Source organism: Micropterus salmoides, unplaced genomic scaffold (genome assembly GCF_014851395.1).
Source record: "Micropterus salmoides isolate LMB-PRFRI ecotype aquatic unplaced genomic scaffold, ASM1485139v1 Ms_hic_scaffold_7, whole genome shotgun sequence".
NCBI lineage: Eukaryota > Metazoa > Chordata > Actinopteri > Centrarchiformes > Centrarchidae > Micropterus > Micropterus salmoides.
Genome location: NW_024044459.1, coordinates 6,607,039 through 6,627,955, shown reverse-complemented (window position 1 = coordinate 6,627,955; position 20,917 = coordinate 6,607,039). Strand labels below are relative to the sequence as shown.

The following is a 20,917-nucleotide window of genomic DNA, read 5'->3' as shown; positions in this document are numbered from 1 at the left end:
ATGATTTGTGCGCAGTTCAGATAAATGGCCCTAGACGTGTTAATGCTGCAGTTTATAAGCGAATAGCTGTTTTTACCATTGTTCATTTTTTTTGCATTAAATGCGACGCGATGCTACATAAATGTCACTTCACATTAAAGAGGATGAGCAGTTCGCATCCATCAACCAAGCAGTAAGTACTTTTAGTTTATTTTTAGCGGGTAGGTATTGAACATGCTTTAATCCTTAAGATATTTAAATTCAGGGGAAATACTTTTTAGATGCGGGGAAATAATATGTAAGCTAGCAGTCATTAAAAGTTAGCGTTATAACAAGTTAATTCTAACTACACACAACGGCAGGTCAGGGGTGTTTGTTGTAGTAAGCACTATTTTTTCCATGACCAACGTTATGAGTTTTCAGCAATTTTGTACTCACAGGTGTGTACATGCCTGTCTGAGCCAGAGGTAATTTGCGCACTTATAGCGCAACACAACGGTCTTAAAAATGTCAAAGCTACTTCCTGTTAGCAACCAACTCGCGTTTGATACGGTTTCCATGGGGCTCTTAAACAGCTGCTGCATTTCTCTCCGCTAACTAGCAAATTGAGGAATTAACACGACGAACTAACAACTTTACCGGGCATGTGTCTTTATCATTTGTAAACAGTTGCTAGCCACAGTCACTAGCAAGTCGGGCTGGTTGTTTTTATTAAAGGTTTCTTTGCAGGTTGGATTGGGGAGCTAATGTTAGTTAGCTTAACGTTAGCTGGCTAAACCAAGCAAATAAGACGACTCATTAACTGAACGTTAGAGCAAGCACGTTTCGTTCAAGATGAGTGAGCAGCTGAAATTCATCGTTGAACAACTTAACAAGGACCCGTTCAAGAAAAACTTTAACCTCATCACGTTTGACTCCCTCGAACCGATGCAGCTGCTGCAGATTTTAAACGATGTTCTGGCTGAAATAGACCCAAAGGTGGGACACTATCTCCAAGGACTGTACAGACTTCTGTTACTTGTGTCAGTGCAAAATGTTGTATAATGTCAGCCTGGGTCTGGCATTCATGAGATAATCTGAACTAACGCAATATACGGCCCCTCTTGTCTTTAGCAAGCTATAGATATCCGTGAAGAAATGCCTGAACAAACCATAAAGAGGATGTGTGCTCTGCTGGGGATGCTGAAATACAAACCTCCGGGCAACCCCTCTGATGTGTAAGTAATGACATTCCATGAGAATTGAAACATGTCTATTCCTAGGGATATTCTCATCATGTGCTCCTTCCCTCATGCAGAAGCAACTTTAGACAAGGTTTGGTGATTGGCAGCAAGCCCGTGGTCCACCCTATCCTCCACTGGCTGCTACAGAGGGTCCCTGAACTAAAGAAAAGGGCTTATTTAGCTCGCTTTCTTGTCAAACTGGAGGTGCCTGCAGAGTTTCTGCAGGATGACATTATCAATGACACCTATCACCAGGTTGCCAATATATCATAAACATTTAATTTCCTAGTTTTTTAGCCAGTAATCCAAAAGACAAGAGAGGCTATGCACTAATGTTGTGTGTTCACAGTATGAAGAGCTGGTGGAAGGTTTTAAGACGTATCACAAAGAGTGTGAGCAGCTGAGGACGTCAGGCTTCTCCACATCAGAAATCAGAAGGGTGAAAAACACTCAATGACTCTTTATAATCCCTTTTTGTTAGACGTTATTGATGATAAGCGTTGCTCAGCATAGCCTGTCACTATACCTATGCCTGTCACACATGTCACTACATTATAATTCAACTTATCAAGCTTAGCTGATGTAATTCAGTAAGGTATTGCCCCTTTTCTCCAATAACAGGACATCAGTGCAATGGAGGAAGAGAAAGACCAACTAATCAAACGTGTGGAGAGGCTGAAGAAGAGGGTAAGGCAAACTGTTCCGAGAGGCTGCATCTCTCTTCTAATCCTTGGAAGGCTTTAGGATTCACTGAGGAATGACAACATGACCCCAGACATAAATGATCAGCTTCTATAAAAGACCTGACAGGGATCTGACAGGCTGTGAGGCTGTCTTAGCAAGGCGGTGAAGTAATGAGGTGTTGATTTAATAGGTCTCCCGCCAAAAGGTGAAACCTGACTCTGTTTGAGGTGCTTGGTTATTTCTGCTTACCATGTGATAACCTGCAATCTGAAGTCGTCGTATTAACTTGTTGATCCTCCACTAGGTGGAGTCAGTGTCTAACCATCAACGGATGCTGGAACAGGCCAGACAGCTGCGAGTGGAGAAGGAGAGAGAGGAGTCACTGACTCACCAGAAGCAAGAACAAAAGAACCAAGTAAATGCTTGTTGTTAATTGTGGTTTATCGTCATGTTTGTTCACCTTGGTATAATTTCATAAGACATCATCAACCATCATTAACAGATGCTGTCTGCTGGGCTTTTTGAAAAGAAAAATGAACCTGTAGAATCTCAGGTGTTTTTCCGCTGTTTTTTTCTTCTCAGTTTATAGGCTTACTATTATGCCCTAAGACTTTTCAACACCTCACACTATTTTTGGCCCTTGTTTCTTGTTTGATATTAGGGCTAAAACAATGAGTCAATTCATCGATTAATTGATCAACAGAAAAAGCAGCTATTTTGATATCAATTAATAATTTCAATGACTTTTCAAGCACGAATAGTGAAACATTTTCAAACATTCTCTTGTTTCAGAGGATGATAATTTAAGAGGATGTGTTGCTTTTCTCTGTTTTATAAAATTGTAAACCGAAAATCTTTGGGTTGTGGCCTGTTGGTCAGACAAAACCAGACATTTAAGGACACCACCTTGGTCTGTGAGAAGTTGCAATGGGCATTTTTTTACTATTTTATCACTATTACTTAGTAATCTGCAGACTAATGGATAATTGAGATAATCTTTTGTAAAGTTGCTGCCTTGTTTCATGTAGACATCAACAACAGAAAAGTTTCAAATAATTAATTTTCATCCTTCTGCAAGCTTTGGTTTATAAATGTAAAAATATTCTACAAACATTTTTCAAGAGATTAGAAAGTTGCAGAAGAATCAGATTGGTGTGAACAGTGTGACCAGACGGCTTTCAGCTCAGTCACTTGTCAGAAAATTAATTGGCAACTATTTTGACAATCACTTCATCACTTTGTCATTTTAAGACCAAATTGCTTTTTTCTTAGTCTTCTGTGATAGTAAATTGAATAGCTTTGGGACAAAACAAGTATTTTAAAAATGTAATCTTGTACGCCAGGAAAACGTGATGTGCATTGTTCACTATTTTCCAAACAATTAATGTGCTAATCAAGAATATGATTTGAAGGTTAATCACAAATGAAAATAGTTGAACAAACAAATTATCAGTGGTAATGGCAAAACTCCCACATTACCTGTATTAGTAATCATTTTTGTGTGTTCAGCTGTTCCAGGCAGAGCAGAGACTGCAGAGATCACAGCAGCAGTTGAAGGATTTGCGACAGGCAGCAGCAGATGCCAATCCAGAAAGTGAGTGTCCTGCTGTTGCCTTTGCAGGACACAGCTGGATGGGTAGCTCAAGGACACAGCAGAGCATTAGAGGGTCTCTTAGCTAATAGGCTTTCATCTGTTGAGACCATCTAATTATACTTTGATCTTTGAAGTACCATAATAAGGCTTATCTGATGTTCAAATTGTCCCCTTTTGTTCTCATCTCGTATCGGGCTCTTCAGCCAGAGGAGAGATTTACACGTTTGCAGTTTCTAATATGACCTAAAATTAAGGTGGAGCTGCACAATTGGGGTCTGCATTAGCTCAGTCCATGGGGACTTGGCTCTAGAACCAGAGGGTCCAGCACGGACCCCTAAATGGTGTTTAGGCACTGTACAACAGCCTGATTAGGATGGGTTAAAGGCAGAGAACAACAAATTTTATTAATGAAGTATAATAATAATAAAAAATTAAAGTCACTTATAACAATTACTCCAAAAAAGTACATTGAATGCTAATTGGGGCGCTACTGTTTAGTATAATTAATTGTCTTTTAACAATTACATTTCAAAAGATTTACACAAGTGATGTAGTGGTGTGTCTTTCATATGCTTAGTGAATTTGCATGAGTAAGTGATACTCAGCTTTTCTTAAGTAATCAGAGCTGTAGAGGTTTCAAACGCATTATGCTCAAAGTGCTTAATTTAAAAGTTCTGTCTCTTTCAGGCTTAATGAAAAGGCTTGAAGAGGAGATCAAGATCAACTCCTACATGGTTTCTGAGAAACTCCCCAAAGAGCTGGAGAGTATGAGGCGTACAGTGCAGCACCTGCAGAAAATAGCGTCAGAGCCTGCCATGGGCCAGGCTGATCTCCAGGAGCTGGAGGACAAGGTCTGTTAAGTCTGTGCACCTCCATGCACTGCAAAATTCACCAATGTGTCAGTCTCTTGAGTGTTCTGCACTTGTCCCTTTCACAGATTAAAGAAGTTGATTCTCAGATAAACCAGCTGATTGAGAAGAAGATGATGAGAAATGACCCAATGGATGACAAACTCACCCTTTACAGGCAACAGGTGTTGACTTTATTGAATTTCTTTGATGTCCTTCAAGTTTTTTGTCTATTTTGTCCTGAGTGAGCTGGACTTTTTGGGTGCGGACTGCGATGCTGTGTGACGTAGAAGGTGCCCTGTGGAGTTTACTTCTGAGCAAACAAAAGTTATGTTTACATTCAGTAATACTCCCTAAGCCCATTGTGTTGTCCTTGAACTCCAACAGGTGTGCTCCATGGCATTTCCTTGATCATAAAACATTTGAAAAGCATTGTTTAAATCCATGTGGGGTGGCATGTTGCAGCATATCTTGGGAGTGTTACCGGCACCTGTAGATCAGTGGATTAGTGTGAAACCATTGGCAGGACTTTGTATCGCCTCACCTCATGCGCGTGATAAACATGGGGGATCCACTCGTACAAAAACAGCTCCATCGTGTTACTAGAGGTCAAAACCCCCACAGAGAACCTTTAAATCAGTCCATTAATGTATTGGATGATTTTGCACGGCAGAGATGGCACTGCATAGGTCATCTTTCTTTCCAATCTTCTCATGAGGAGTGGTGCTCATGCTTAAAAATAGCATAAAGTTGTGGTTATATTAGTACTGTTTAGTCCTGAGGAAGACCTTGTGGTTAAAAGTTGTCTGTTTTTATGATAAACCCTACTATGTACCACTTTAATATGTACTACATATCCATTCTTGTTTACACCAAAAAGTGAACCGTTTTTTCCCACAAGGTTGTCCTCTGGCTCCTGTCCACTATTTTTTCATCTCTTTGCTAAAGTGTATATTTCTTGCCCCAATAACATCCCCATTGATCAATTGCACTCCCTCTCCCACGGGTTAACAGTCGCTCAAATGTGTCATGTTTGTATATCCAATGTAACATTACTCTTGCAGGCCTCCATTATCATTCGAAGGAAGGAGTCGAAGGCCGAGGAGCTTCAGGAAGCGAGGGAGGAGCTGGCCGCGGCAGAGAGGGAGCTGAGGCAGAGGGCCAGCCAGGCACAAGCCTCAGATGGGGGAGAGGTCATCCGGGGTGACGAGGTACACTGTTGGAAATGCTTCTTGCTGTCACAAAGTTATGCAATCACTAAACATCAGCCATCTCTGAATGCCCTGGAAGCTGTGTTGATCTTACAAGCTGGACATAGATAATGGCTGGCTTTGTTTCTGATAAGAAAAAAATTCAGTAATGATTCATGATTCTTCTTTGTGTCCGAGGTAACAACACCTACAGAAACTCAAGCTTTATCTAAGCGCGCCCTAGTAGATTTGCAAACCGCAGGAAACACAAGAGGCTATTTTTGTTCTTATCCAAACATAGAGGGACTCGGTGTCTAATGGCACTTATCCCTTTTCCTTACTCTCCCCCACATTCCCATGCAGAACCATAAATAGAACACACCAGAGAATATCCAGAACAAGGAAATGTACGGGACAAACTGCCTGAAAGATGGCCTTTTCCCTAATCTCTAGTGTAATCAGTCTCCTAACTCAAGTCAGCTGGACACATTAAACAGACATGGGGCATAAAACCTGTCTTTATTTATATCCTGTGATGAGGATGTACTCCCCCCTTTCAGACACATGGCATGGTCTACTCGGGCCTATCACGTTTAAAAATACAGTTGACAAGGAGAAAAAAATAATCTTGAGACGCTTAAATCCGAAAGCCTTGAGCACAGTCACTCCTTCTTTTGCCTATGCGCACATTACTCTTACAGTTAAAGAGTCAACAGTTCTGTATTAGCAGAGGGATGCTGAAAGATGGCGGTTGTGCTGTGACCGTATGCACTGTGTGGATGAGAACATTTTATGCATGTTGATATATGCGAGGTGAGAGCCGGACTCTCTGCTGAGGCAAAAAAAAAAAAGTCACAGCATGTCTGAAACTGAAACAGCTTTCTCCCTGCTTCCCCCTTTTGTCCTGTAGGGCTGCTGTCCGTGCGTTTTGTTCCAGGGGTGTTGCTGACCCTGTCCTCTGACCTGCCTGTGTTGGGTTAAACAAAAACTTTCCATCATAAACATTTATGATGCTAAATATAGCATTTTATTTATTATTACCACAATACTTTGAGACATTTAAGATAATTACTTAAAACAAACAAAACCAATACACACAGAATACTTATGGCCTCTACAGTGCAGTTTTTGGTTTCTACAAATTAGTCTGATCTTCTGAGAAATCCTCTGGGTTATTACATAGCTCTGAAAGAGGGTGTTTTTTTTTTGTTGTTTTTTTTGCAGCAGAAACAAACTGCTTTCACTGATTCCGGCAAATGATAGAGGAAGTGAAATGTCAGTGGAAAAATAACTTCTAACATGTTTATTTTTTACAGGAAGGGAAAAGAAAGCAATCATCTGTGCAGTGCAGTGGAGGAGAAGTAGCAAAATCTGTTTTTGTGAGAGGAAGATATATGAGATGTTTAAAAAGAAACCGGCTGGCAATACCACTGGACTAAGACAGACGCTCACATGTATTTCAGCCACTGTAGTTGTTCTACATCAATGATACCAAAATATTACAATTAATTTAAGGGACCCACCTTTAAGTCTGACTGAAATGATGAGAGGGGGCTGTTTGTAGGTACAAAGAGGGCCCTTGAGAGTATACATGAATGAAGTTAATGGAAAATGTTTTGTCAAACACAGCTTATCAGACTCCTCCGTAGTTTTGGGCCATCAGCCACGGTGGAGATGATCACTTTATCGGAGGTATTTTCCATTCTGCTGGTTATGTGTCATCACATACCACCCACCAACTGCAGGGTCTCTCTGAGAGGGATGACTACATCTGCTCGTCATTGGTTGGTCAGTAACATGAAACCACTTTATCAAACACCCTCATCACTGGTTTAATTTTAGTGTTACTGCAGTCAAGACACAATCTGAGTAACATGTCACTTTTTTTTTTAAATACTGTGGTGATCTTCATAGTAACTAAAGAGTTACTCTGCTACTGTACACAGTAGTTTGATTCTTCTGGATTTCATTCTAAGCGCAGCTTATACATTAATACCAGCTTCCTAACCTCTTGATAATGTAACTGTTCTGCACAGTTATTTGGAGGTCTGCTGCACCATTCATGTTTCTATAGACTTGCTGTATGCAGGTTTGTGTGAATGTACTGTATGTCTGAGACAAGAGGTGTTATGACTGAGCTGTCGGCCAGTTTAACAGCAGTTGTTTTGGGGACACACTGTCGGGAACACTATGCAGTGTTACTCTGCTGTGCTAATTCCTCTCTCAGCCATGTCTGCCCTTGATGTCCCAAAATACACAAAGAATAAATGTGTACACCCCCCCCACACACACACGCGCACACGCACAGACGCGCACGCACACACACCCCTCCCCACACACACACACACACACCCCTCCCCACACACATCAAGCTTCATGGATTCCCAAAGGACACAAAGCACATTCTGTGATTTCTGGGGCTATTCTCCTGTGTCCATGTTCATTTATAGCTGCTCTTCATTGTAGAGGAGTTTCATTGTGTCCTGACAGACAGTCAGGGTTGGGAATAACTGAGCATCAGCTAAAAGCAGTTATTCTGCCAGATGAAGCTGTTTGCTGTACATAGCTGGCTGTGAATCTGAAGGGATCGAGTGACTGTTTCAGATCATGGCATGGCCCCCAGTTGCTGCTGTTCTCTAATCCCTTCCCTCCCCTGGCTCAACCCATTGTCTTCTCCTGTGGCCTTTCATAGTATCTCAGCTGTGCTGGATACCAAGTAGTCAAATATAAACTGTATTTATGCCTCTTTCATTGCATTTCCCAAAGAAGCATTTACACTTTCTTGCTTGTTGCAAGCACATGAACACCAATTTTTTTAAAATACATGTCTGTTTTTGCTGTTATAATTGAAATTTTTTATATTAATGTATCAAATAACTACATTTATGTGAAGGGCGTCATTACGTACTGATGAACCAACAGATAACGAAGCTTTTAGCAGCTAAAGAGTCAGATTATCAGGAGTTGGTGGAGAACAAACCAGGACCTATTGGAGAGTCAATATTGGACTGACATATATCAGGTGACCAGCGCAGCTCTGTAAATGTGTAAATAAACAACTGTTCACTATATGAACTCAGAAGGGGATAATATGTCAGCAGTGTTTACAGCCAGATTCTGCTGCCCTCAAAATCAGCTAATGCAGGTTTAAAGACCTTTTCTAAATGCAAGTGTAGCAAAGAAACCACAAAATGTCATGTGAAAGCATCGTTTAGTATTCACTTCTCTTAAATCTAAAATCAAGTGTACTTTTAATTTGAAGGTAATGTTAAATTCTGTTTCTTTGTTCTTCAAAGCTAAAACGCCTGGTGATGAAATTGCGCAGCAAGGGAACAGTATACAAGAAGAAACGTCAGGAAATTGCTGAGCTGAAAGTGGAGTATGGAGTCCTGCAGCGGACAGAGGAGATTCTCAAGCAGAGGCATGACACTGTCCAACAGAAACTGGTAAGACTAAACAAATATTTACAGCAAAACAAACAAAGGAATGGGATCTACTTGTTGCCCTTTATATGAAGTCTTTATATCATTATGTCTAGATATCCTTTAGAGTGCTACAAGCCACAAGCAAAAAGTCCATTGAATTCATAATAACTATAGGGCGAGTGCTCACACATTATTATCTTGCATTTTTTTTATTAACACAGGGTTGTATAACGAGATTGACTTGTAGTTCCCTTTATACTACAAAAACAAACATTATAAACAAATAATATGTACAGCCGATGGGTGGATAAATGATAAGTCATAGAAATAAAACAATTTACACGGTGGAGTGCTGAGGATGAATTTAGGAGTTCATTCAGTGAGCAGCTCCAAGTTGCACAAGAGCACTGGTAGTGTCATTAAAGCAGCATGAGTTATCATTATTACTTTTAAATCTTCCTTATTCCACGTGGACTACGGAAATCCTCCTAATTGTCCTCTCTGACCCGTAGCAGTCATACTGTATCCCACCCACCCCTCTCCCCACACTCGTGCTGCCATTCGAAATGTCCTGTTCTCCCTTGATCTCCCCATTCACGCAGTTCGTGTTAACAGTGAAGTGGTAGAACCTTCCTGGAAATGGCTTCACGCCTCTGTACGGTCCCAGCACCTGACTTGTTGATAGACTGTCTGACGCAGGCTGAGCTGCTATTTCTGATGGCTGCATCTCACACTAGGATTTGTTAATACAATGAAAGTTTTCATTCTGATCACATGTCTAGCAAGGCGACGTGTCTGCTCCTTTCTTTATGTGTGAGCCTGATTTTTTTTTTTTTTTTTTTTTTTTTTTTCAGCTGGATAATTATTCATACATTGAGAGTCAAATGACTGTTGTGATGAGTGGGTAGCACTGTTACTGAAATGTGCTGTTGTAGTGTTGCCTGTATTGGAAGACATTTAAACCTTTTTGTGTTCAGTTCAGAAAGAGTTTTAATATCACAGCTTCAGCAGATAACTTAGCTTCATGTGGAAGCAGCATTTTGTGGTATGCTTAAAACACCGTTCAATAAGAATGCACTTTAATTGTAAAAACACTGAATTGATGGTTCATATTGATGGTGACCATTTGATTCCATTGCTGATATATATTTTTTTGTGCGTGTGCTGTTGAGTAATCCACTGTCTCTGTTGTATTTTTCAAGCAAACTGTGGAAGCTGAGAAGGGTATCTCTGGCTACAGTAACACTCAGGAGGAACTGGAGAGGGTGTCGGCCATCAAGAGTGAGCTGGATGAGAAGAAGGGCCGCACGCTGGATGACATGTCTGAAATGGTAACTATACCAAAGGGGCCTTGGGTAAAATCCACCCTAAACTCGTTTTTTTTCATTTTGCTGTAGGTAACACAGCAACACCAGATCTCTTTACAGATTCTGTCTTTCTGAGGAAAGCTTAGACATATGCTGACATTGATTGGGCAGTCAAAGACTAGTGAAATGGAAAATGTGTATTTTATTAGACATTATTAATTGTATAGTAAAACCCCCACTGACTATAGAATTTAAAGCCTCCACACAGCCATGGCACCTACGCAGGTGTTTTCACTTAGTTTGGCTAATAGACCTTCCCTCAGAACTGTATGGGCCTGTACAGACTGTGTTTGGGTGGTATCTTCCTAACTCTGTTAGGGCAGGACAACTTATACCATTATCATTCCTATAGGCCTTTTTCAATGCAAGCATTTGACATGCACAGTAGGAAAAACACAGGTGGAACTAATAAACTGAATGATGCCTGAATTCCATATAGCTGCTTTGGTTTCAGAGTTGAGGTGTTGTGTCACACTGTCATATTTCACACTTTCAAACCTAAGATACAAGACAGAACAGGTACTAAAGTGAGCTAAACAGAACATGCAAATGAAAAGGAGCAGAACCAACATTAATGCCATTAGTAACACCTGGGGGACGTTCAATCTCAGAACATTTTGCACTGGTTTGCTATGCTGTGCAACAGGCTTTGAGGTATGTTTTCTCTTGTTTGGTGTGTAAGAGGTGTCACCCAATCAGCAGTGACATGTTGATAAACACTGCTGTATTAAAAAGGTAGTGAAGTGCAGTGTGCTGGTGTACCTTAATAGGGTGTTCAAGGCACCACCGTTTCCGCACCACGTTTTGTCTGGGCGACCCTGTACTTTTCCTACTATAAAAAATTCAAAATGTCTGCTGTGAGAAGGGCCCATGGTGTTTGGTGACCTCATGTAATTTCCCAACATACAGTGGGGGGAAAAAAGTATTTGACCCCTTGCTGATTTTGCAGGTTTGCCCACTTACAAAGAATGCAACAATCTACAATTTTAATCATATGTACATTCTAACAGTGAAAGACAGAATCCCAAAGAAAATTCCAGAAAATCACATCATATGAATTTATAAAAATTGATAACCATCTGATGAGGAAAAACAAGTATATGACCCCCTACCAAACAGCAAGTATTCTGGCTCCTACAAGCCAGTTAGTCTTTCTTTAAGACACAGCCCCAATCCCAACCAATTATCTACATCAAATACACCTGCCTCACCTCGTTACCTGTATAAAAGACACCTGTCAACACCCAAACAACCAGCATCCAACATCAGCACCATGGGCAAGACCAAAGAGCTTTCTACGGACATCAGGGACAAGATTGTTGATCTGCACAAGGCTGGGATGGGCTACAAGAGAATCGGAAAGCAACTTGGAGAGAAAAGATCAACTGTCGGTGCAGTTATCAGGAAATGGAAGAAGCACCACACCACCGCCAACCTCCCTCGGTCTGGGCCTCCACACAAGATCTCGCCTCGTGGGGTGTCCCTGATCATGCGAACGGTGAGGAATCATCCCAAAACCACAAGGGGGGAACTGATGAATCAACTGAAGGCAGCTGGGACCACAGTTACAAAAGAAACGGTTGGTAACACACTACGCCGTCATGGATTGAAATCCTGCATCGCACGCAAGGTCCCCCTGCTCAAGAAGAAACATGTACAGGCCCGCATGAAGTTTGCCATTCACCACCTGGACGACTCAGAAGAGGCCTGGAAGAAGGTGATGTGGTCAGATGAGACCAAAAAAGAACTTTTTGGCCTCAACTCTACTCGTCGTGTTTGGAGGGCAAAGAACACAGAGTACAACCCAAAGAACACCATCCCCACCGTCAAGCATGGTGGTGGCAACATCATGCTTTGGGGGTGCTTTTCAGCCAAGGGGACGGGACAACTCCATCGTATTGAGGGGAGGATGGACGGGGCCATGTATCGTGGAATTCTGGACCAACATCTCCTTCCCTCAGTGAGAGAGCTGAAGATGGGTCGAGGATGGGTGTTTCAGCACGACAACGACCCTAAGCACACCGCCAAAGCAACAAAAGAGTGGCTGAAGAAGAAGCACATCAAGGTTCTGGAGTGGCCTAGCCAGTCTCCAGACCTGAATCCAATTGAAAATCTTTGGAGGGAGCTTAAAATTCGAGTTGCCAGGCGACAACCTCGGAACCTGAATGATTTGGAGGCTGTCTGCAGGGAGGAGTGGGCCAACATCCCTGCCGAAATGTGCACAAACCTTGTCACCAACTATAAAAACCGTTTGACATCTGTCCTGGCCAATAATGGCTTTTCTACAAAATATTAACATGCTGTTTGTCCAGGGGGTCAAATACTTGTTTTTCCTCATCAGATGGTTATCAATTTTTATAAATTCATATGATGTGATTTTCTGGAATTTTCTTTGGGATTCTGTCTTTCACTGTTAGAATGTACATATGATTAAAATTGTAGATCGTTGCATTCTTCAAGTGGGCAAACCTGCAAAATCAGCAAGGGGTCAAATACTTATTTCCCCCACTGTAACTCCCCCAACTTAAGTTTTAGCAGAAGTCTAAAAAGTGAAATCCTGTGTGGGTGTGCGTTGGGCATTTTAATCAAACTAACTGATTTGTAGTTTTTCAATATTAACATTGATCTCTGTTGTCAGTAATAGTACAAGGTCAATTCTTAAGATTATAGAAATAGCTGCCACTCATAGGGCCATGCTCCAAGCTGTAGTTTAAAGTACACCTTTACACTGGCACAGATACTGATGTGAATGTTACTGAATACTGATAAATAACCCATATTGTGGCTATAGACACTTTACATATTTTTTTCTACTGGGAACCATTCATCATGTTTGATAATGCTGCCTGCTTTCATTATCACAGTAAATCATTAGTCACAGTCACATTACCTGCTGTTTTCTCTGCAGCCTTTAAAGTATACAAAGTTAAACATTTCAGCCTGAAATGCTACACTCCTCAAAAAAATGAAGGGTATAACATCACAGTATAACATCAAATCAGTTAAACTTCAGAGATATCAGTCGGTCCAGTTAGGAGGCATAAGTGATTGTGAATCAGTGTCACATGATTTGGTGCAAATGAAAGTGACAACAGGTGCACCGGAGAGGCAAAAGTAAGACTACCCCCATAAAGGGAATGGTTTTGCAGGTGGTGTCCACAGACAGTTGCTCTCTCCTTGTCCTTCCTGATTGATTGATTGATTACTCTCTATTTTGCATTTTGCTAGTGTCCCTTGTCACTACTGGTAGCATGAGGCGGTACCTGTAGGTTGCGCAGGTAGTCCAGCTTCTCCAGCATGGATGGATTGCAAGAAGTTTCACTATGTCTCCCAGCACATTCTCAAGAGCATGGAGGAGATACAAGGAGACCAGAGCGGTAAAAGGGTATCAACCCAGCAGCAGTACTGGTAGCTGTTCCTTTGTCCCGGGAGGAACAGGTGCAACACTGCCAGAGCCCTACAGAATGACCTCCAGCGGGCTGCTGCTATGCATGTTTCCGACCAAACTATCCGAAACTGACTCCATGAGTGTGACATGAGGGCCTGACGTCCTCTAGTGGGATCTGTGCTCACAGCCCAGCACTGTGCAGCTGGATTGGCATTCACCAGAGAACAAGAGAATTTGCAGGACTGCCATTGGCGCCCCGATCTCTTAACAGATTAGAGCAAGTTCACACTGAGCACATGTGACAGATGTGAAGGAGTCTGGAGACACCGTGGTGAACGTTATGCTGCCTGCATCCTCATCTAGCATGACCGGTTTTGCGGTGGGTCAGTGATTGTCTGGCGAGGCATATCCTTGGAGGGCCCTCAGACACGTGCTAGCCAACACTATCCTGACTGCTGTTAGGTACCAGGATGAAATCCTCAGACCTTACACTGGTGCAGTGGGCCCTGGGTTCCTTCTGGTGCAAGACAATGTCCAGCCTCATGTGGCCAGAGTGTGTAGGTAGTTCCTGGATGGCGAAGTCATTGCTGCCATTGACTGTCCCTCATGTTCCCCAGACCTAAATCCAATTGAGAACCTCTGTGACGTTGTCTGTCGGTGCATCCAACGCCGCCAAGTAGCACCACAGACTGTCCAGGAGCACTACCGATGCCCTGATCAGGTCTGGAAGGAGATCCCCCAGCACACCATCCCCCGTCTCATAAGCAGCATGCCCAAATGTTATCGGGAGTGCATACAGGCATGTGGGGTCCATACACACTACTGACTCACATTATGAGTCACCATGATGAAAGTTACGCAAGTTAAATCAGTCTGTGATTTAATTCTTTTTCCCTTTGATTTTCAGTGTGACTTTGAATCCAGCCCTCTGTTGGTTGGTAATTTTGGTTTCCATTGAACGTTGTTTTTTTTTGTTCTCAACAAATTTTATACAATGTACACAAAAGATCTGGAACTTTGAACTATTTCCTTCATTGAGATATAATGTCTGATTTAAGTGATCCCTTAATTATTTTGAGCAGTGTATTTCCTCTCAATTTACATTGTGATTATTGTAAGGTGTATGTTTTTTTCCCCCAGTATTAATTTAGTGTGTGTTATTGGCTTGGATTTACAGGTGAAGAAATTAAACTCTATGATAGTGGAGAAGAAGTCTGCTCTAGCACCTATTATAAAAGAACTGAGGTCACTGAGACAGCAGTGTCAGGTGAGCATCGCCCGCATTATAACACCTACTTCAAAGGCTTCTCACACCATATCAGTTAGTGTTTGTTAAAAGGAAATTGGCCACCTGACCACATTTAAATAACCTTTAAGGACCTTCAACAGCCATAATAAATCATTGCTGCCCCCCTTGCACACAAGTCAGGAATAAAGGAAGAAGAAGTTGATAAAGATTTTTGAGTTGTTCTCATGGGGGTCAACAGAGTTTGAGTCGCTTATCAGCTACAAAAGGGATAAAATTCATATTTTTAAATTCCATAATATACAGTGGGTACGGAAAGTATTCAGACCCCTTTAAATTTTTCACTCTTTGTTTCATTGCAGCCATTTTCCAAAAATCAAAAAAGTTCATTTTATTTCTCAGTAATGTACACTCAGCACCCCATCTTGACAGAAAAAAACAGAAATGTAGAAATTTTTGCAAATTTATTAAAAAAGAAAAACTGAAATATCACATGGTCATAAGTATTCAGACCCTTTGCCGTGACACTCATATTTAACTCAGGTGCTGTCTATTTCTTCTGATCATCCTTAAGATGGTTCTACACCTTCATTTGAGTCCAGCTATGTTTGATTATACTGATTGGACTTGATTAGGAAAGCCACACACCTGTCTATATAAGACCTTACAGCTCACAGTGCATGTCAGAGCAAATGAGAATCATGAGGTCAAAGGAACTGCCTGAAGAGCTCAGAGACAGAATTGTGGCAAGGCACAGATCTGGCCAAGGTTACAAAAAAATTTCTGCTGCACTTAAGGTTCCTAAGAGCACAGTGGCCTCCATAATCCTCAAATGGAAGACGTTTGGGACGACCAGAACCCTTCCTAGAGCTGGCCGTCCGGCCAAACTGAGCTATCGGGGGAGAAGAGCCTTGGTGAGAGAGGTAAAGAAGAACCCAAAGGTCACTGTGGCTGAGCTCCAGAGATGCAGTCGGGAGATGGGAGAAAGTTGTAGTAAGTCAACCATCACTGCAGCAATCCACCAGTCGGGGCTTTATGGCAGAGCGGCCCGACGGAAGCCTCTCCTCAGTGCAAGACACATGAAAGCCCGCATGGAGTTTGCTAAAAAACACCTGAAGGACTCCAAGATGGTGATAAATAAGATCCTCTGGTCTGATGAGACCAAGATAGAACGTTTTGGCCTTAATTCTAAGCGGTATGTGTGGAGAAAACCAGGCACTGCTCATCACCTGTCCAATACAGTCTCAACAGTGAAGCATGGTGGTGGCAGCATCATGCTGTGGGGGTGTTTTTCAGCTGCAGGGACAGGACGACTGGTTGCAATCGAGGGAAAGATGAATGCGGCCAAGTACAGGGATATCCTGGACGAAAACCTTTTCCAGAGTGCTCTGGACCTCAGACTGGGCCGAAGGTTTACCTTCCAACAAGACAATGACCCTAAGCACACCACTAAAATAACGAAGGAGTGGCTTCACAACAACTCCGTGGCTGTTCTTGAATGGCCCAGCCAGAGCCCTGACTTAAACCCAATTGAGCATCTCTGGAGAGACCTGAAAATGGCTGTCCACCAACGTTTACCATCCAACCTGACAGAACTGGAGAGGATCTGCAAGGAGGAATGGCAGAGGATACCCAAATCCAGATGTGAAAAACTTGTTGCATCTTTCCCAAAACGACTCATGGCTGTATTAGATCAAAAGGGTGCTTCTACTAAATACTGAGCAAAGGGTCTGAATACTTATGACCATGTGATATTTCAGTTTTTCTTTTTTAATAAATTTGCAAAAATTTCTACATTTCTGTTTTTTTCTGTCAAGATGGGGTGCTGAGTGTACATTACTGAGAAATAAAATGAACTTTTTTGATTTTTGGAAAATGGCTGCAATGAAACAGAGTGAAAAATTTAAAGGGGTCTGAATACTTTCCGTACCCACTGTATAGTATATACGATGGTGTAGGATTTTATACCAGTGCAAAAAAACACAGTTCTCACAGCTCCCAAACGACTCCCAAATTCTGCGCAAAAAACATAATAAACTATGAATCTGTCCTAAATTTAAAAACCAGTGGTGGTATCTTTACTGTGTGCCTGCAAGCCACTAAGAGTTAACTTGTATTGTGCTTGTGGGTTATCATAGACACGGCCCCTTGAGAATAATTTACATAGTCCATAAATAAAATGCACGATGGGAAAGCCCACATATCGCTGAGCTAAAGCAGAGGATTAAATTTTCCTACACGTGTTCCCAGAATCGCTCTTCCATCCTACTGGGCAATGTCAGCTAATGAAGAGCTGCAACAGGAAGACATAAATAGACTTTGTAGGAGCGCGATATAAATTAAACTGCTCAAATGCTAGCTGTGATGTTATGTTGATGTGAAACAGTGCTGAGAGTATGACAAGGGTGTTGAAAATTGTGTATTCTATCTATTTATTTCTATTCCCATACAGTATGTTAAATCATTTGTCTCTCCATTCCTGTGTATGCCTGTTCGGATTCCTATGTTAACAGGAACTAAGCCAGGAATATGAGGATAAGAAGGCGCAGTATGAAAGTTGTACTGCTGGTTTGGAGAGCAACAGGTCTAAATTGGAGCAGGTATAGTTATTACTAGAGAGAATATAGTCAACAGTTTAAATGTATGTATGTATTTTTATCCAGTGTATTCGTCTTTGATCTTGTTTTTCATTCACAGGAGGTGAAAGCACTGAGAGAGGAGACGGCGCAGGAGGAAAACCGATATCATTACATCAACTCCATGTCAGAGGTAAGACGGTTGCTTAAAACAGAAAAAAAACATTATAGCCATTAGCCACAGTGAGGGTATCAAGCATTGTTATCACTGTTTTACTGTTTTTCAATGACACTCTGAACAGTGACTTGCTACCCACAGGGGCGCTGCAGGAGTGGCTAAATGTTGCAGCATTTTGCATGTGACCTGGCCTCAAACGCCCACTGTGACAGTAAACTCGATCTCTCCCTCTCTGTCCTCAACAGATCATTGAGATGCAAATACAGCGGGCGGCAGAGGAGATGAAGGCTTACGTGTCCTCTGATCCGCAAGAGAGGAAGAAGGCCATCAGGTGAGCATGCTGAGCCAGACCAGCAAGCTGCTCACAAAATGAATACCCCTTTTTACCTCTGGAAGCTTTTATTACAGTCAGTTTAGCTGCTGTCACTTTATTCTTTCGTGCAGCAGCAGTTGTCAAGAGACTCATGACCACACCTTGTTCTATCAAGATATGCTGATACACCACACCTTTATTTAAACACCGTGATTGATTCACAACATGGTTTGTATTTTAATTATACTCTTCTGCTTTTGTAGGGAAGTGTACATGAAGAACATTTCAGAACAGGAGTTACTTGGCAAGGTGAGAACTGACCTAGCAGATGCCATGTGTCAATACTTCCTGTAGTCTCTCAAGAACACGGTCTGATGACAGGCAGGGTGGATAAGGAAACTTACAGAACTCCAGTAATGTAGATTGTAGTAAATATTTTTTTGCGAACGTGTTTGTAATTTTGGCCTTTTTTAATAAAGTAACCTGACTTATTGAACAGACAAGTGCCATTTAAAAATGTTTTCTTGCTAATCACTCTTTTAATTTGTGGACTCCAGAAGTTACGCGAGAAGCAGAAGATGGTGAGGGAGAGCCACAGCGCCAACATGGAGCAGATGAAGATGTGGCGTGACCTGGAGCAGCTGATGGAGTGCAAGAAGCAGTGCTTCATAAGAGCTCAGAGCCAGGCATCTATTGGTCAGGTCATCCAGGAGGGAGGAGAGGATAGGCTGGTGCTGTGACACGTCTAGGCAGGGTCCACTGCACATCACCTACAATACATTCACTACACAGAGTTTAACTTAATATTCTATGCCTTCCTCTAACATGTCTACATCTTTTACAATATAATTGTTGTACGAAACTGTTACTGTGCACTATTGTAGATTTAAATAACATGTACAAAGTTTGTTTGGTCATGGAGGTTCATCTTGTCTGTTACACACCATCATCGAGTTTCACTTGATGGTTAATCTTGTGTAAGAACCAGACCAGTAGCTTCTTGGTGATGACATGGTTTGAGATCCTTTGAGCATCCACAGTTTAAAGATCACATGTATCAAAAGGTGGTACATGTTTTCACTTTCACCGGCCCCTGGAGACTCAGTTTCGCCACATCTTTAAGACTACACTTGCAATCCAAGTGTCCAAAGATAACAGCATACAAAGTGGTGCACTTGGGATGTGGCCGCGGTCAACTATTTTTGGCAACAACTACCCTGACCTTGGACAGGGTGTCTTGCCAGTTTTGGAGTTCACTGGGACCTCCATTGCTTTGGACAGTGCAGATGAAACAGTCATATTATTCAGCTTGTTTCTATTTCATATCACAACATACACAATTTTTCTATAATGGAGCCGTAGTTCCAGATAACCTTTGACATTTAAGGCATACATAGTTAGATATTTTGGTTGTCTATGTATTTCTATTAAATGTATTATATATTCATTTCGACTCATGTTTCATTGATAATATTCATCTAAAATGCAACTTACTGGCAGATAGTTGACCACACGTAAATTCTTAATTATGAGGATGTATTCAATTATTTCAGTTTAAACAGAATGAGAGAATACCTGTTGTACAACTAATGCTAGTATACAGAGAGCCCAGTTTATTTACATCAAATTATGTGACTGATTTGATGTTGATTTAGAGCATTCTGTTTGCTTTCTTTAACTGTAGTATGAAATCTTATGTTGTCTTTATGACCTGTTTTATATATAACAAGACCAATGCTGTTTTTAGTTCCTGTGCTGAAGTTTTATTACTTTTAAAGCAAGTTATGTGGCTCACAGGACTTTCCACATAGACTACGGTTTGAGTGCCTTATGTTGTTCCCAGCAAATGTCTTCATGGATGTTTCTGGATCCCGCCCTCACAGAAACTTAATCTGCTGTTGACAGCCGATGTTAGTGGCTCTTGTGCCAAACGGATCAAGTGTGCATTGTAAAAGTCAGCTTGATGTCCAACTGGCTGGTGTCATGTTGTTATTGTTACAGCACCTTGTGCTTCTTGGGGCCTTATTAAGATGTGTTAACAGATGATGTACCAGTCCTCTAAAACATCTGACAATGATACCCCCCAAATTACACAAGGGGGCCAGGGGGTTGACCTAGTGCCCTCACACCTCTTTAGGAAATGATCTGCCTTTACAGTTGTTAAGCCTATGTAGTTGATTATTCTGGTATTGTCAGTCTTATGTTCTCTTGAGCAAGGGCGTAGGACTGGGTGGGCATAGGGGGCTCAGCATGCCACAGCCCCTAGTGTAAATGAAGAAGTAATACACTAAGACACGAGGCCTTTGTCATGAGATGCCTGTATGTAGTCTGAGGGAATTGTGTAAAGGCTTGTGCAGACTACACGACTTTCAGCATCGGCTGATGGCCGTGCTGTTCAGACAACACAACTTGCCGTCTTGTGACAGGAGTCTTGAAGTCGTTGTGGTGTTCACACTACGTGACTGATCGGTGACAGGGGGTCAAACACTACACGAGATGACAAGGACTCTGTCACGCGACGCTGGTCTCCAAGAAAACACACGTGAAATGTGAATCGGGAAAAGTGGAAAACCCACACAGGAAACGGCTGATGTTTGTTATATAAAGATACCAATTATATAGACAAACAATATGGGTGAAAGAATGGATTAGCACATGCAGGTAGCAGGGATTGTCTGAGCTACAGAGCGAGCTGGAGGGTAAAGAGTAAAAAGTGTTTTGCAGTGAAAAAGTAGCTGCCTGCTCTGCCAGCTGCCTGCTTTCATTGGCTGGATGTGGAATCTACCGACTCCTCCAGATATTTGGCATGCTAGATATCTGACAGACTTGGCGATGTGTCAGAAATGTGTCGTTGAGTAGTTCACACATAACGACTGGTGACCGCCGATCGATCACTGATTTACCCC

At 41.9% G+C, this 20,917-nt stretch overlaps 1 protein-coding gene across 2 annotated transcripts; it reads left to right on the top strand.

Moving 5' to 3' along the window:
• Window positions 1-19,458, top strand: ift81 (intraflagellar transport 81 homolog). Of its 2 annotated transcripts, none has more exons than XM_038704590.1 (18): window positions 1-172; window positions 1,093-1,196; window positions 1,277-1,457; window positions 1,552-1,641; window positions 1,824-1,889; window positions 2,191-2,301; window positions 3,396-3,480; window positions 4,168-4,331; window positions 4,418-4,513; window positions 5,393-5,539; window positions 8,815-8,964; window positions 10,146-10,274; window positions 14,876-14,965; window positions 17,458-17,544; window positions 17,642-17,713; window positions 17,944-18,029; window positions 18,275-18,320; window positions 18,569-19,458. In XM_038704590.1, the coding sequence occupies exons 1-18, from the start codon at window positions 122-124 to the stop codon at window positions 18,749-18,751; spliced, it is 1,938 nt and encodes a 645-aa protein (XP_038560518.1). In that variant the 5' UTR covers window positions 1-121; the 3' UTR covers window positions 18,752-19,458. The 2 variants fall into 2 exon arrangements, with proteins under 2 accessions (XP_038560518.1, XP_038560517.1); XM_038704589.1 differs by lacking the exon at window positions 1-172 and adding an exon at window positions 507-957.
• The last annotated feature ends 1,459 nt before the right edge of the window (window positions 19,459-20,917 follow it).